Source organism: Grus americana, chromosome 15, assembly GCF_028858705.1.
Source record: "Grus americana isolate bGruAme1 chromosome 15, bGruAme1.mat, whole genome shotgun sequence".
NCBI lineage: Eukaryota > Metazoa > Chordata > Aves > Gruiformes > Gruidae > Grus > Grus americana.
In genome coordinates this window covers 10223217-10239743 of record NC_072866.1, presented here as the reverse complement: position 1 = coordinate 10239743, position 16527 = coordinate 10223217, and the positions used below count along the sequence as shown (strand labels likewise).

Below are 16527 nucleotides of genomic sequence, written 5' to 3'. Positions count from 1 at the left end.
GTTGAAGTGCGGCGTTCTGGTGCTCATTTACCTTCCTTAGGCCTCAAGTGAATGCAGAGCACTGTTCAAGATCTCTGCCCTGAAACTGAGTGTCCTTTAAAATTGAGTGTGCTTTAAACTTACCTGAGGTTTCAGAAAAAAACTTGGTTATTTTTTAGGAAGATTGCTTATTGTCTCAGTACGCAGATTCCTACAGCAATATTAGCAGACTGCAGTTATAAACTGTTAGAGGGAAGCTACTGGCTGATAAGTGTGGAATTTCTAATGTAGTTTCATCTCAGCTCTGCAAGCTAGCATTGTAATTTCTGTAATTAAATCTTCTAGGTAAGTTTTACCTTGTTGGAAACTAAATCCATAAGTTCTGTCTTGGACTTTGTTTCTGTTTTGGTTTGAAAATTTTGCATTTGCATCAACATGGATATCTTCTTGCTTTTGTCTTGTTCAGCAATTCACGTTTTTAATCTCCACATTGAAGATTAAACATTTTAATATTACTTGTGAGAAGAGCAAGTTGTTTTCAAAATCAGATGTCCTGAAGAAATTCAGGGAGAAAAATCATCAATTAACTCTAGCAAAATGTCTCGAAAGTATATGTAGATTGCTTTCCATGTAGGAATAATTAAAGACACAACTAATGTGCTTTGTTTTCTTTCCTTACTCAGGTCATGATTTTCATTTTCTCGTGTCATTCTCTTGAAGAGAGGAAATGATTGTAGTGGAACGTGTTACAAATAAGCCACTGATACGGAGCCTTCGCAGTTCAGAAACGTTCATAGAAGAGCAAATATAGCGCTCTCTTGTTTGTGTTCTGGAATCTGTCTTGTTAAAAAGGGAAATAAAAATGACGACTTCGTCTATCAGACGGCAGATGAAGAACATTGTGAACAATTATTCAGAGGCCGAAATAAAAGTTCGGGAAGCGACCTCTAATGACCCCTGGGGTCCCTCCAGTTCATTAATGACTGAAATAGCAGATCTGACTTACAATGTTGTGGCCTTTTCTGAAATTATGAGCATGATCTGGAAACGACTGAATGACCATGGCAAGAACTGGCGACATGTATACAAGGCCCTTACTCTGTTAGATTACCTGATTAAAACTGGTTCTGAGAGAGTGGCGCAGCAGTGTAAAGAGAATATTTTTGCTATCCAGACATTGAAAGATTTTCAGTATATTGATCGAGATGGTAAAGACCAGGGCATCAATGTGAGGGAGAAATCCAAGCAGCTAGTGTCTCTTCTGAAGGATGACGAGCGGCTCAAGACAGAGAGGGCCCAAGCCCTGAAGACCAAAGAACGCATGGCTCAGGTGGCCACTGGAGTGGGCAGCAATCAGATCACCTTTGGCCGAGGCTCCAGTCAGCCAAACCTATCCACCAGCTACTCGGAGCAAGAATATGGAAAGTCTGGAGGATCCCCAGCATCTTACCATGGCTGTAAGTACAAGCAAACGCATGTAAAAGAAGTTTCTCTTCTTTTGAGAGATTTTGTGTTCTTATTTGGTGTTAGAGTGAGAGTAAATGGTGCCTGTGAGGAGGGTTAATATGCTGACTGCAAGGGGCTTTTTGCAGGTCTGCTCCGAGGCACTAAAGTCTCTTCAAATGACTGGTTAAACATTTGTTTTGGAGAGGATGTGTGTGTTTTGACATAAATCAATTTAAAAAGTTGTTTACTGTCAATTCCCAAAGGTAGCATTGTCAAGCTGCTTTTGTGAACGTGTTCCAACCTTTGATGTGATAGGCTCCCAATCTCAGTAGGGGGATTGTTAATGGATTTTATTTTTTTTCTAGCTTTAAAAGGAGTGCTTGCAAATTTGTTGTGTTGAGGGGTTTTTTTGTTAAGTATAATTCAAGAAAAAATTAGAAATACAGAGTATTTCCTGGATCATTTTGCTAGATATTTGCTTTGTTGCAGCTATTTTATTTTAGGAAGAATATTGGTATTTAATTTCCTTTATTGCTTGCTCAGCAGCTCTTAGAGGAGTAACTCTTTGACTGTGTCATTGTTTAAATATTTATACTATCAGCATTTGGTATGTAAGTATCAGTACTAAATACTGTATCTCATTCTTTAAGAAAATATAGTGATGTGGGAAGAATGGATTCTTTATACCACTGCTTGGGGGAACTCCCTGTCATGTCAGGAAGAGGCCTGATTTGGCACTAAATCCTTCTTAATATAAGTAATGATCTGATGAAAGCTGCTTTGGCTGGAATGTCAGTGGTTGTGGTCTAATTCTGAAGGAAAATCTCTTCTTTAAATGAATGCTTATAGTGTGTAGAGGTCTGTAACTGAGCCAGTGTGGTGAATCGATTGAGCACCAGTTTTAAGAATCTTAAGTTTGTCATGTCCTGTGTCCCAAAGCGCTTCTCAAATCATAAATACATGAATGGTGTCAGTACCCCTGACATGTATAGACATTTTCTGTGGAAGGCGGTAGAAGGTAGCAGGACAAATCAAGCTAGGATGAAGAGAATCTCTGTCCATTTAAAGCTACGGAGAAGAGCAGAAAATTTTTTTCTTCCCCCCCCTGCCCCCCACAAGGAACTGACTCCAGGATGTAGGGTTCAAAAACAGTGCATGAAGGTTTCCAGGTATGAGAATTTTTATCTTGTCTCTTAATTATTAGTGGAATAACAAACACCTTAGTTTTTCTGTAATAACCATTCTTGAGCATTGATTCAATATGAATTTTTAAAGAATGTGTATATTATCACTACAATAACATTTCTTCTTTTGAGGTCTGTAGACCTCTGACTACAACAACAATTCTTAATTAAGGAGATAGCTTGAAATATTGTTGGTTTTAATTTATGCTGTTGGACTGAAATAATAATCACTATGGTATGCTGAGCACACCTTTGGTTTGTTCCACAGGATTATTTCTTCACCAGCTCTTAACTTTAATTAGTGCAAGTAACTATTGTTTGTCATGTTAAATGCTACCAGAGGCTTCAAACTATTCCTCACAGCAAAGATTGAGCAATGCAGGGTGTGTTTCTGAATTGTTGTTTCCTTGGACACTTTAAGAATTTTGATGGGGGAGTAAATGTCAAGAAGCAAGTTTGGTTATTCTTTCAGTACACAGTGTTTATTTACTGGATACTCGACTTTGCTGTATGTCTTTATTTGCAGGATTGCTTTTGAGGTAATGATTTCTTAATCTTTATTTCTCCTCCCCCATAAGCATGTACCTAAGAAGCTTTAGAAATCTCAGGCTTTTTTTTTTTCTTTAGAGTCTTCCTCTATTGTAAACTCTCCTGGACTTAATTATCTATCAGCAAAAATACAGATGGTTTTTAGTTTTTATGATCTGTATCTTTTGAAGTTTTAATATGTTTGTTGTATGGTTTAATTGAGTATAGCAAAGCAAACCAGCACCTTACAAAACAGCTGTGCTAAGTGCTTCTGATAATGGAAAACTTTGTGTAGAGCTTTGTCCTTTATCCTAGGAAACGAGGAAGGAGTTTCATCAAAATCCAGACATTTAATCTGTTACATAAATGTAGGGTTATTCTTGTGCCTTCTAAATTTAATGGAAAAGATGCTTTTCATTACTTAAAGTGAAAGAGATTGTATCCATGATGTTTTCTTTTATTCTATAACGATATCCTTTTGTTCTGAAAATATGGATTCAGTAAAATATGTAAAATGAATTAAGTTATGCTTAGCTCCTGGGAAATGCTCTCCTTGTAACAGTTTTAAGATGCAGATGCTGTACTGTGTATTCTGGTAGAACTGTCTTTCATTCCTCTGAGCCTTTGAAGAGGAGATCAGAGACATTTAGATTTGCAGTCTATAGCATGAGATTTGCCTATTAAAAATGTGCATCTTTGCTAAATATTTAGCATGTCTTATTAACATTCAGATATAAATAAAGTTTGGGAGAGTGTAACAGTCTTTTTACCAATGTAGCTAAATGAAATGTTTAATCTCTCGGTGTTTTGCCATTAGAACATTTTACTTTTGTTCCTTGCTAGACACAATGGGTGGGGATTGCAGATTTTGAGGATTCTTAGCTGAATGCATTCCCCTTACTTGAAAAGATTGGCTATAAAATCTCCTCATTTTTAATACTTTCTTGCAGAAGAAAGGAAGCCTGAGCTGGCTGAAAGAGCTTAATAGTTTCTCCAGGACAGATCACTAGGGGAACAAGTAACTTCCAGTGGACAATGTGTCCGGATTGTGCATGAGGGATCTCTTCCCCCTTCTGTTAGTTACTAAAAATGCAATATTGGATAAGTCAGTGGACCCTTTTTTGTTCAGTTTCTTCATAATGTTGAATTAGCTGCATTGTACAGCATTGACTGCAAACACTGCAATGCTGTAGCTGCTTAAGCACAGGTGTAGGCTCGTATCTGTCAGTGCATATAAGAATTGTTTTTTGTATTTGATGTTGAGTCAAAAAGGTTTTTCTTGTAGAGTTGTTGATCTCTTTGTCCCAAATTTAACCTTTATGAAAAAATAAAAGTAGTATTGATAGCCTATGTATTGTGAGAGAATTCAAGATGGAAAAGGATCTCGAGTGATGTACCATCATCCCTCACTGCTGCGGGCAAGATGTACTGGTGAATAAGGACTTTTTCCCTGTTTCCTTGCAGATGTTTTCATCTCATCTCTAACAATCCTTTAGAATTTGTGGAAAGTGAAATGGTGAAGCATGATAGTTTTTAATAAAATCCTTTCCCCCAAAGCTTTGCCTTAATGACTCTGTTGGCCCTGAAGATCTCTGTGCTGTAAAGCTTGTATAATTCTAGGGAGTACATTATGGCATGTGAATATTACTGACTGTTGATGCAAACACTTGTAAAAGTATTAGTATGTTTTTGCTCTCTAGGCTCATAATCTGTAAATGGAAGCCAAGAGAGATACTGTACAGCTAAAAGCAAAAATAAAGCTGCTCCCAACCTCCATCTTGTCAGCAATTTCTGACATGCTGGGGACAATTGGCTATCTTCCAGGTTTAAGCTGGTGCAATTAATGTTCAAGTTAGGAGCTATTAAATATTCCATGATGAAATATGGAGAAGTTTTCTATTTATTTTGGAAAATGGGTAAATTGTATGGAGTTGCATGAAATCTGATATTAGATTTTATTTCACAGAAGGAATATAAGGCCAGTATTTGAAATCTTTTGGAGCAATAGTTCCCCACTCCTAATCTGGTTTAGTGTCTAAATGTTGTCTTTATGCTAGACATTAGTCACTCTGTTTTGAAAACTTCAGCCTCTTGTTCCTAGCCTTATTTCATCTACATCTGCCAATGACCACTTAAATAGGATTCTGGATTTATGGCTGCATGGGGAAGAGTAGGGTGTTCTTAGTATAGACCTCCAAGTCTGAACTGTGATGCTGTTTCAAGCTTGGGAGTGCATTTGTTAGTTACTGGTCTTGATCAAGTCCTTCATCTAGTAACTCTCTAAAGTATTCTTTCAGCAGAGGCTTACGCAGGAATATTACCGTGTTGCTACACCAGAGTCATCAGCATGGCAGAAATGTAACCCACAGTCACTGCTGTGTAGCAGACAGTTCAGGGTACCTGCAAAACACTGTGCTCAAGCACCTCTGGCCTGCAGAAGCTCTTAAGTTCCTGCACTCCTGCCCCATGTCCTGAATTACCTTGTTCTTCCTCAGCTGTCTTGGGAGCAGGTTAGTTGTGCTGTCTTTAGCAGACCCATCTGGATTGTCACAGTTCAGCTGTGGCTGCTCAGGAAGCAGTGTAGTTGCTGCAGCTCCTTGTGGCTGGGGTGGTTATAGGAGTTGGAAAAAATGATGGAAAAACGCTGTACCCGGAGAGAAGTGACTGACAAAGCCAATTCTTTGGCACCACTGCCCCCAGAAGACAGTGTGTTTGAATTAGTTCCAGCTTCGAAGGATCCCTGGAAAATGCTGGTCCTCTCCCTCTGCTGCCTTCATGTTTTAAAACCAAGTTTACAGAAGCCCCACTTTTTAAAGAGGTCCAATCCTATTATGCCTAAACCAGGACCTACCTGTGTTATTTTGGGTTGTACACATGTCCTTTCCTTTGTCCATCTGCTGCCATGGGCTTGGGTTGCACTTAAAAATGTTGGCAGAGCAAGACTGGTGTGTGTTTTAATGTCCTGATTTCATTTACACAAACGCGGCAGAGCAGGGAACAGCGCAATGTGCACAGCGTGACCTGATTTTTAGAGGAGCACTTTGCCCGGAGGTAGGCTGCTTGGCTGAGAAATCAGATGCATTATACATACAGTCTATTTGATAAAAGATTGTTGAAAGATGGACTGAAAAGAGCTTTTATGGATCTTGTGAAATGCCAAGTCTGTTAATCTTACCTGTAAAGATTTTTGGGAACAAGTTTCTTTAGCTGAAATGATGAGTTTTAATATTTCCGGTGATTATTCACATGAAGTTGAGTCATTATTTAAAAGCAGTTTTGTGAAGTGTTAGCAAGTTTGTGTTCACTCATCTATTTCAGCTTTTTCTCCTCTTTTGCTTGGAGTAGAAAATAATTCAGAGGAATTACTAGTTTGGATTCACATTATAAGAAAACTTTAAAGCATTCTGAATTTCCTGTAATCTGTTCTGCATCTTTACAGGTTGGAATACATCTCTGGCCTTGCATTTTAGTCAGGGCATATATGGCATATCATCCAACAATGAATCTGGATGAGCTGTGTGGATAATTTCTGTAGTTTGAGGTGTTGCAAGAGTTTGGTAGGCTCCTGTGTTATCTGGCAAGTGTTACTTGACAACTTGATTTAATCCTCTCAGCAAACTTTTGTTTTTCTGGTACTCTAAGTAAAGGTGGGAGATGTTGTTGGTATAATTAGGCTTCTGTAGTTGCAATAAATTATCTAACTATGTCTATTAAGATGAGTGTAGGGATCACATGAGAGAAGAAATGCTCTTTAACCAGAATAAGCCTTAAGGATTTGTTTGGTATTAAATGAATTTCAAAAGTGCTCTGTCTGCTTCAGAGCAATTGGAAATCATGCAGTAAGGCTGATCAGCTCCACCTTGTTGCATTCATAAATGCTATTAATTTTCTTCTTGTATTTGAAAGATCTCTTTAATTCCCAATGGAAAGGTGGATTACACAATTCTGTCTAGATTAAGCAGTTTGCATGTGCCCTTTAATAATTTGAGAGGTTAGTTTGGCTTTTTGAAAGTATCCCACCTTTATTTGAATAGTCTTTCATTTGAAGACTAACAAATGGGATCTGTGCTTGGTTCCCTAGTGAATTGCTATCAGTTTCTAAGTTCTTTGATATTGTTCTAATTTTTCAAGTCAGCCTTGGGTTTTGTCTACTTTTGTAGGAGTAGTGAGTGAGGAAGCAGCTTTTCTTTCTGAACAAATGTGACTAAGAACTGCATTCTGTTCTTACAAATGCCACCTGCAAATTATAAAGCTGGGACTTACTTTCCATGGCCCTCTGTGCCATCACTTTTGTATAGAGTGACATTAAAAAAAAACCCCCAAAATCAAGCACACGCTTCTCAATGAAAATACTGAGCCTGATTTTTAACATTAATGTAGGCAATGACTCTGCTTTCTCACTGTGTACTATATATACACTTTAACTCACTAACTTAATCACACCTATAGACATCTACAGAGGGCTTTTAATATAGCCAAAATATAGTAAATTATCAATAAATACGTATGAAAGACGTCATAGCCTGTACTCCAGACAGATGGTGGAGCAGAATCCTGCTTTAGTGATTAACTGAGGTTGGAAATTACTTCCTTGCACTGCAGCTAGAGTCTTGAGAAAACAGCCCAGCGGCATGGCTCCCTGCAGAAGCAGATGCCCATGCAGTTGCTTCTGGGCAGCCCAGGGGAGCCGGGATCTCCAAATTGTCAAAGCAGCAACAAAGCGAGGCTTAGCAGGTCAGAATCGATCTATTGAGTCCCATCTTACATAAACATCTGAGTTAACTGTCATGTGCCGTGGGATAAGAGATTCTTTGTGTGGCAGCGATACTGTTACTAAGGCAATAACCTTTATGCTAGATCCTTGCAACTAAAACGTTAATGCAGGATGAGGCCAAGATAGAAGGGCAGTTATAATACTGCAGGAATTTAGGAGTGAAGTTGCTGGATAAAAACATGTCAGATTACTACCAAGAACAGTGTTTTGAATTTCCCTTAATCCTTTTTCAAAAAATATGCTGGCAACTATTTAATGTAGATGGTTTTATAACCACTGCAGAGGTTTAAATGTAAAATAGCAACATTTTTCTGAATGTTTTTTAATGTGAGGCCTGAGGAAGAATTTAAAATTGACAATTTTTTCTTTTTTTTTTTCTTTTTTCGTAAAAGGAGCTCTAAAAGTGCCGTTTGAGTTAATAAAACCAAGTAGAATGAATTGCTGAAAAGCCTAAAAGTGAAAAGAAATAAGCTATATCTTTGAGACCCCTTGTTATCTGTGTTCAGATCCTGGAGCCACTGAATGCTGGTCTCTGTTGGGAGTTGTGAGGTAATGTAGCGCTCTGCCAAAGCAAGCCTGCCGTTCCCCTGCGTGGCTGGGAGGCGAGGACCCACCATGGGAGGGAGAGTGAGACACTTGGAGTAGGATGCAATCCCTGCTTTGTGCAGCTTTTTTGTGCAAAAATGCTGTGTGCTGTTAAACGCTGAAACTGCTGGGCACTTTCAGTAAGTAGTCCTTCATGTGGAAATGGGAGGAAAACCAACAGAGTTAACTTAGCCCATTTCACGTAATTTTAAAGTCATTCTACCGCCAGCTTTTTAGTTGTTATGGAATGTAGTTAGATCAACAAAGATGGAAAAACTCCTATGCATAAAGTTCAGGAAATCATGTTCTTCTCCACAATTGCAGTTAAAGGAAAAGACGACCAGAAGGCACCTGCCCAATTGTAGTCCAGGTGCTATCTGTTCTCAGGTGACTATATTGGTGTCCCATTTGTGTGCTTATCCAGCTCTGGTTTGAAACCAGTTATAACTACTTCCCTCTATAATTCCTGCTGGAAAGCTGCTTCTTTCTATTTGTATCTCAAATTTTTCTATTTGTATCTCAAATTTATTCATGGTCAATTTATACTATTAGTTCTTGCCCCTTTATCTTAAAAAAACTTTTCTCATTCCATAGTATTTACAAACCTGATATATTTAGCAACCATAATGTGCTCAATCTTCTTTTTGCAAAGATAAATTTATATAATATTCTTTATGCTCAGAAGGAAAGTGTTTCCGCATCCATTCTGTTTTGAAATAATCTGTCCTGGATTTGAATGACTAGAATTTCATAATTTTTTTTGTTAGATGAATTCTGATGCAGTAGTGCTAATGTTAATAATAGCTGTATTAGTTTAGTGGCTGGAGTTACCATGTGCTTTAGTGCTAAAGAAAGTTCTCTGCATCTGTCACTTCCAGTTGATGCCCCCAATTAGTAGAAGACGGCCATCAAATGATTTTTCTTTCTCCGTATCATCCCATTTCTATTGTTCCCTGCTCAGTAATCTCTTTTTTAAATATTTCTCTTTCTCCCTCTAGTTTGACAATTTTTCTTGCATTATCTTTGCATTTTCCCATAACCTCCTGCATTTGTTTATTACGTAATTTTTCTCAGGATCAGTCTTAAAGCCAGTTCTTGAGCACCTGTTAGTAAACTTCCTTGGTGGTATGCAGTATAAAGTAATCTCTTCTTCAGCTGGTTCTTTACGTATTCCAGTTCTCACAGTACCTGCTGTTTAATAGTAACATCCTATTTAGCATCATAAAATGCTTTGCTGAATCCACATATATTAACTTTACTGCTTTTCCTTTTGACTGACAAATCAGAGAAGGATTTCAGTTTTTCTGAAATTCACCTTTCGGTAGCCTCATGTTGAGTTTTATCCTGTTTCTTTTCAATTATCTTTATTTTCATATTTAAGAATATTCAAACTTCACAAACATTTTGAGGTTGTATTTTTCGTGCTGTTAGATATCCTGTTATCTGATGCCCCATTTATTCCTACTTTAAGTCTGTAATAGTCCATATAATATATTGGAGAGCCTGTCTGTGACTGTTGGAGCAAAAAGTATTTGTGAAGCAGGCTAAATTTAGATACTTAATATGAGAAAGAGTTTGAAAAAGCAATAGAATTGAGGTATGAGTAACATTTTTATAAGTGTGAGGTAAAGGAGCTTGTTTGGCCTGAAAGCTCAGGATCAGCACAACACGGAAGGAGTCGTTCTGGGTGATAAATTAATTTGTCCCTATAGAAATGGAGTGGCATGGGATGGCACGTTGGGCGTACAGTGGAAAGGAAAGGTCATTCCTTGTTTCTGGCCTGCTGGTTGAGAGAGAAGGTTGCACTTTTTATTTTATAACGTCATTTTGGCCTAAAAGTAGGATCGAAGTAGTGATTGAACAGGTGTAGTGTTTTGGGGTTTTTTTTTTTAAATTACAGTTTTTGGCAATCTAATTTGTACATGCCTAGCTGACATATTAAGAAAAAAAGTGATTTCTTTGAGCTTGACATCATAGTTTAAAAATATGGTTCCTATTTATGAAATGTTAATATATATATTTGCCAAACTAATTATCATTCCAACCATTAAATACAAACTTACTTGCCAAAGTAAATTAAATCTTCTGTATAAATGATTGGGATACTAGAGAATTATCTGAGAGAGGACAAAAATTGTTTAATTACTGTATAGCGATAAACCTATTGGTGTTTTCCCATTCACATGGGAATTTCTGCGTGCAGCTGTAGGGAAAACATCAGTAAAAGAATATTTGTGCATTGAGAAATTGTGTATTTTAGCTGTCAAGCTTGACTGTTATTTGGGGAGGAGTGAGGGAGATTGCCAGCTGCTACTTAGCTAGTAGAGGTCTTCATCCAAAGAAAGACCAACAACAAAAACAAACCACCCCCAACATGTATACCATTTTTTTTTTTTTTAAAACAGAGAATGATACGGTATTTTTGTAAAATTTGAGTATGAATAGCTGGCTTTTGTTGGTCTCCGAGCCTGCCTAGCAGTTAAGAATAGTTCTTTATCTGTCCTATTAAGACTGTATTATTTTACGGAAAAGTGGGTGGCATCCAGTTTTACCCTGGTATTGGCCAACTCCCAGCAAATTCTTACTGACATTGTAAGATGTAAGAAATATCAACAAATGTTTTCTTGAATGATTAATTCTATAGTTTTTTTAAGTCAGTGTCCTGCCCCCGGAGGCTCTGATATGCTGAGACAGGGTAGCCAGCATTCCTTGGTGATAGGCCTTGATATTACAACCCCACGACACAAAAAGCCTTTGTTTTCCAGGAACGTTTTCCTTTAAAGCAATTGAACTGCCTTGCAGTGTTCTCCCTGCTTAATTGATCTGGCTTGTTAACATCAGCCTTGGTACCAGCTTTATCCCTGACAGTTCAGGGAGCTGATGGTGGTCCGCGAGTCGCCGCGGGGGGTGGTGGTGGTGGTGGTGTGTGTGGGGGTGTCTGTTGCTTCTCTGGGAACCTTTGAGAATGGCTGTGTGAAAGTGGAGTGGTCTGGTCAGAGGAATAATCAAACCTGTTATATCTTTTTGTTGTTTGGTGTTAAATTTGCTGGTTTTTTGTCTCCAACAGCTACATCTCCTCGAGTTTCCTCGGAGCTCGAGCAGGCCCGGCCTCAGACAAGCGGAGAAGAGGAGCTCCAACTGCAGCTTGCGCTGGCAATGAGCCGGGAAGTGGCGGAGCAGGTCAGTTCCCGTGTAGGTTTCCTAAATGTCTATGCTTTGATAGTTGAGACTACAATCCTGTTTTTTTCAATGGCAGCTTGGCTTTCCTCCAGGTGGAATAGGGGGAGAGAAAGGCCGTTTTGGAAGATGTTGCTCTCTTATTTTGTAATTATTTTTTTAAAAATCTCTTTTTAAAGTAGCTGCAGCCTCAGAGCTGTTGAGACTAGTGGAAGATGACAGTCACTTTGCAAGAAGACTTTGTGTGGGAGGATGTTAATCATCACATTACTGAAGATGTTTTCAGTTAGGAAGAACTGAAAACATGATTAGTCCTGAAAACCTTCATTATTTGGGCCAGCATAAGAAATGTCAGTGAATTCTGATTACAATGAAATTTTGAATGATCTGCTCATTCAGTGAGATTGTCTGGAACAGAAGGGTGACCTGACTACTAGAATTTATAAAGAACCTGGTTTAAAATTACTTGGCTCCTAATGTAGCACACAGGTTATGTTACTGTGGTAATTCTTAGGAGGTTGATTCCGAATTTGGAGTAAAGGCTGTAATTGTGGCTAAAGTATACTGCATATTAATATATAACAAAGTTGTTGAATCTCACTATGAGTGAAAATTGAAGTCAGCCTGCTGAGGGTCTGTAATATTTTAGAGGCTTCCTGTGACAATTTTAGCCTATTGCTGTATGTTAGGCATTAGTATCTCTGTGCTTGGAAAGGGAAACTATCACCCAGTAAACGTTGTGATTATTGAGCAATAAAGAAAATAAAAATCAGAATCCCTCAGTTGAAATAGCTTAAAAAAACACAAGGGAAATAGCAGCTGGGGAATTAGTCAACTTCTGAAAGACGTGATGCAAGCAACGATATTTAAAGTAGTTGAATGTACCACAAACATGGTAGTTTACAGATGTTAAGAACCTACAAAATATGCATGGATTTGGCTAGATTGATTCACTTAGCATTATTTAGAACAGTTGCATCAGTTGTGGAGGGGAGCTGACAAAAGCCAGGAAAAGTAAAGTTTAAATCACTGTGTCCTTCAGTGGTGATTTGAATGTTCAAAAACAGTACAGTAATTTAAAGGTGGGATATTTACTTTATCTTTCAGTTCTGTGCTGTTTCTAGCATTGTAACTGAACTTTTGGAAAGACTGTTTTATTTTATAACTTCCCCTTAGGAGTAAAACAACACGAGGGTAAATTTCAGTCAGTGAATAGAAGTTGTTATGATCACACTGTTACACTGGTGTTACAGGGCCGGGATGCTCCTGACCCCTGTTTGAGGCAAGAATCGCAATAAAAACCTTTTTTTCCCTCACTTGGCATTATGTACGAGTTACAGCAAATAATCCTGGCAATCCCACTGCGCCTGCCTGTGGTGCGCAGCACTCCTAGGGTGGCAGAGAGTACTGCCCAGGCCTTCCCTGGCAGTGTCCTTCCCCGGGGGGCTAGGCACCTGGAGGGAGCAAGCAGCACAGTCTAGGCTAATGGTCTATATCAACAGTGTTGATTTCCTTTGCAGGAGGAGCGCCTCAGACGCGGAGATGATCTGAGATTACAGATGGCTCTGGAGGAGAGTCGCAGAGACACAATTAAAATTCCCAAAAAGAAGGAGGTAGTGCCTTCGACTAAGAAATTCCCGGTTATGCTGCCAAAAGCTGAAATACAGTAACACAATAGCTTAATACTCAGCTCTTTTATGCTTTTGGGATTGCTTTGTTGTATAGCTTAAAGCTTCTTCCATGTGGGTTAAATTTCAAACTACTAGTCAATGCAGGTGTGTAAAAGGAAAAAAATAAAATTGTTTCTTCACTCTCATGGGTTTGTACTTCAGATTGGTAATGCTCTTGATTAAAGCTCAGATTATTCCTGCCCTCAGCATACCACTTTGTTGGACCTAATGGATGCCCTGCCCTCGTCGGCACCGGCCCCACAGAAAACGGAGCCTTGGGGACCTCCTGCTGCTGCAAACCAAACTGATCCCTGGGGAGGATCCACAGTTGCAGCTACTGCCTCTGACCCATGGCAATCATTTGGTAAGAATAAACTGCCAGAAGGCATGCTTATTTAAAAGTTTCTGCTTTTTAACGTTGAGCTGTTCAGAGTTTCTCAATGACAGCGTATAATGTTATGCTTGATAACGACAGCATATAAATCCATTCTTGTTGTTTCCCGTAGTCTAGAACTAAAGTTCCCCGAACTCATTTTCAAGCCAAAACAAATGGAAGTTACACTCTGTTCCTGCTTTTTAATCAGCTGGGTTTTTGTGTGTGCATTTTGGATCTTAAGAGAAGAGTGAAGCTTCTGTTGTCTTTGTACAGCAAAAACAACCCGTCTCAGACGGGGGGGATGCTCATGCTTTGACTAGTTGTGTCCAGTGTCATGGGTTTAGACTCTTGCCAGTATTTAATACAGTACTTAGGCAGGGTGCTATAGTTAGGAAGGCCATAGATTTGAATCACCATGTCTTTAATTGCTCCTAGTGAAATGTCATGTGTATACTGTCAGAACCAAATGGATTAAATTGTTTAAATGGAGATTTTTATACTAAACAAAAAAAATTGATGTTACCATTTTAAATAATCATCATGTTTCATAAGCTTTTGATGCTAAATTCATGGAATCTGTTTCTGAAGTGAAAGATCCAGTGCTTCACATCTTAAAGAGCAAGTCCACCTTTTTGCCTGTTTGCTTTTGTGTGTGTGTTGCTGCTTGTAGTGTGCTGTTTTCTAGGTTAGCCAAAGTCTGTCCAAGGAGTTACTCCTTTGCATAAGGAAGTTGATGGTTCCTCACAGTACCTGTTAAACTTTCTACATCTGTAGAATTGGAGCTGGATCTCTTGTTTGTTGGCTTTGGATTTTTTTGCTTTTTTGAGGAGGCAGGGGGCTTTTGTGCAAATAGAATCACCAGCCTGAAGCAAAACTGACAGAACTACGCTATTAGTCTTCATGAAAAAGCTTCTATGACATCTGCTATAAAGAGCTTCAAAGTCATTTGCATTAGCATTCAGCACACCACCATCCACATTCCTGATCAAAATTTTGAAGTTTAATAATGAAATGCATTTCTTTTTCTTTTATTTCCCCCCCCCCTTCCTTCTCATGGTGGCATTAAAGGCACCTACATAGCTGCTGGGTCAACTACAGTTCATTGTTCTAAGTGTAATCTGTTTCTCTTTTGGTGATAAACTGAAAGCATGAAATCAGAAAAAGTCTAAGTTTTGGGCCCTAAGGCTGTTCAATGTATTTTCCTGTGGTCAAAAAACCAAATAAAGTGCACCTTCTTCAAAGCTCATGCTGGATATGTCATCCTCTGACAAGATTTTCCTTGCATCAGTTGCAGCTGTAGCTTTTCCTCTCAGTGGTTCCCAACTTCATTTAAATGCCATAGAACACCTCCTTACAGCTTGCTGGTTGCTTGGCTCCCAAGGATAGTCTTGAAGATGTCAGATTTATGAATTTGACTGCTAATAAGAGTGACTCATTAAACTGTATTTCTCAAATCCTGCATGTGCTTTGGCATTTCAGTAGAGATAATGGAAGCTACGGGAAGGTATCTTCCCAAGTGCTCTTATTCTGTGTGCTCTCTTTATGAAAGAAAAGACATTTTTGAAAGCTTCCGTTTATGGGAAATGCTGTCATTAGCATTTATTGTGTGGTATTGCTCATAACTCAACACTGAGGGTAGATAAAGGAAGTGTAAGTACCAGTGTGGGAATAGTTGGAGAATTTTAGCGTAGCAAGACTGTGCCGCCTGTTGATGAAACAAAGGCCGACATTGCAAATTAGAATTTGTGCAACTGTGTGTATTGTTGAATTGGTTTTCAAGAATACTGTGATGCCAAGGGAGTTTGTATGTAGTTTTAAAAAATAATAAAATAAAACCCACATGGTGGTTAAATATAATCGCTGTGTACCGCATGGGTCCTACTCTTGGATTATACAGTGGTTCTCATTTAGTAATAAAACCATGATTGGTTGAGAAGTTTCATTGGGAAGAGGAAATGTGTTTGCATGCACTATCTGACTTGAAGGTAATTAACTGATCACGGTAGAATTGCACAGGATGTGTATTTAAAGTACTGGGTTCCCATTCCTACACTCTGATTGCCGGGGAGGGGCAGCAGGGATGGACCACATAGGAACAAAGCAAGAGTGATACCTTCCAACACAGACCTGGCCCACTGCAAATCTGAAATGTGATTTGCTTCAGTCATCCTGGGGTTTGGTAAGCCAAAGTAGTTTCATTCAATGGTAGAAGGAAGAAGAGATCACCTAAGCTGAAAAGCAATAAATTTAGTAGGCTGGGGAGGAAGAAGAAAAAAACGGCAGGAAACTGTAGTGAGGCAAGCTTCTTTCTCTTTCCTTCTCCCTTTACTGCCTTAATTTGTCACTTTACACTAGGAAGCCCTAACCTTGTGCACTGCTGAAGCAGTTTGGTAATCTGAATTCCGCTAGAAATGGGAATTCTGAACATACAAGCATTGGGTTTAAAAAAAAAATAGGAAGGGGTATCAGTGGACAGCTTAGATCTGTGAGAGGAGGAATGGTTACAAATGGGAATTAAAAAAGCACAACTAGCTCAGGGAACCTGATTATATTTTTATAAAACAACAGTATATAAAAAAGTTTGAAAACTGTTCCTTTTGAATCTTACAGATTTCTTTGTTCAAGTCTTAATGTTCTATATTTCATACCTTTTACATGTAAGCTTTTTAGGAAACCTTCTTTCCCATGAGTTCATAAATACACCCTGTGATTTAGGTTACCTTCAGTCAGATTTTGTCTGTTGTGGCAATGTCTGTAACAAAAGCAAGTTTATTTTCTTGTTGGAACTGCTGATTTTTTCATTCAGTT

At 38.6% G+C, this 16527-nt stretch overlaps 1 protein-coding gene across 5 annotated transcripts in view; it reads left to right on the top strand.

The window, feature by feature from the left end:
* The window catches only part of EPN2 (epsin 2), a 44616-nt gene that overhangs the window by 21543 nt on the left and 6546 nt on the right, over nt 1–16527 (top strand). For 2 of the 5 annotated variants that reach the window (XM_054842765.1, XM_054842763.1), the window contains exons 2-5: nt 663–1436; nt 11564–11676; nt 13194–13286; nt 13551–13707. In XM_054842765.1, the coding sequence (XP_054698740.1) occupies nt 842–1436; nt 11564–11676; nt 13194–13286; nt 13551–13707 (958 nt within the window). In that variant the 5' untranslated portion in view covers nt 663–841. Of the gene's footprint in view, nt 1–662; nt 1437–11563; nt 11689–13193; nt 13287–13550; nt 13708–16527 lie in introns of all 5 variants that reach the window. The other 3 variants (XM_054842767.1, XM_054842766.1, XM_054842764.1) reach the window with 2 other exon arrangements.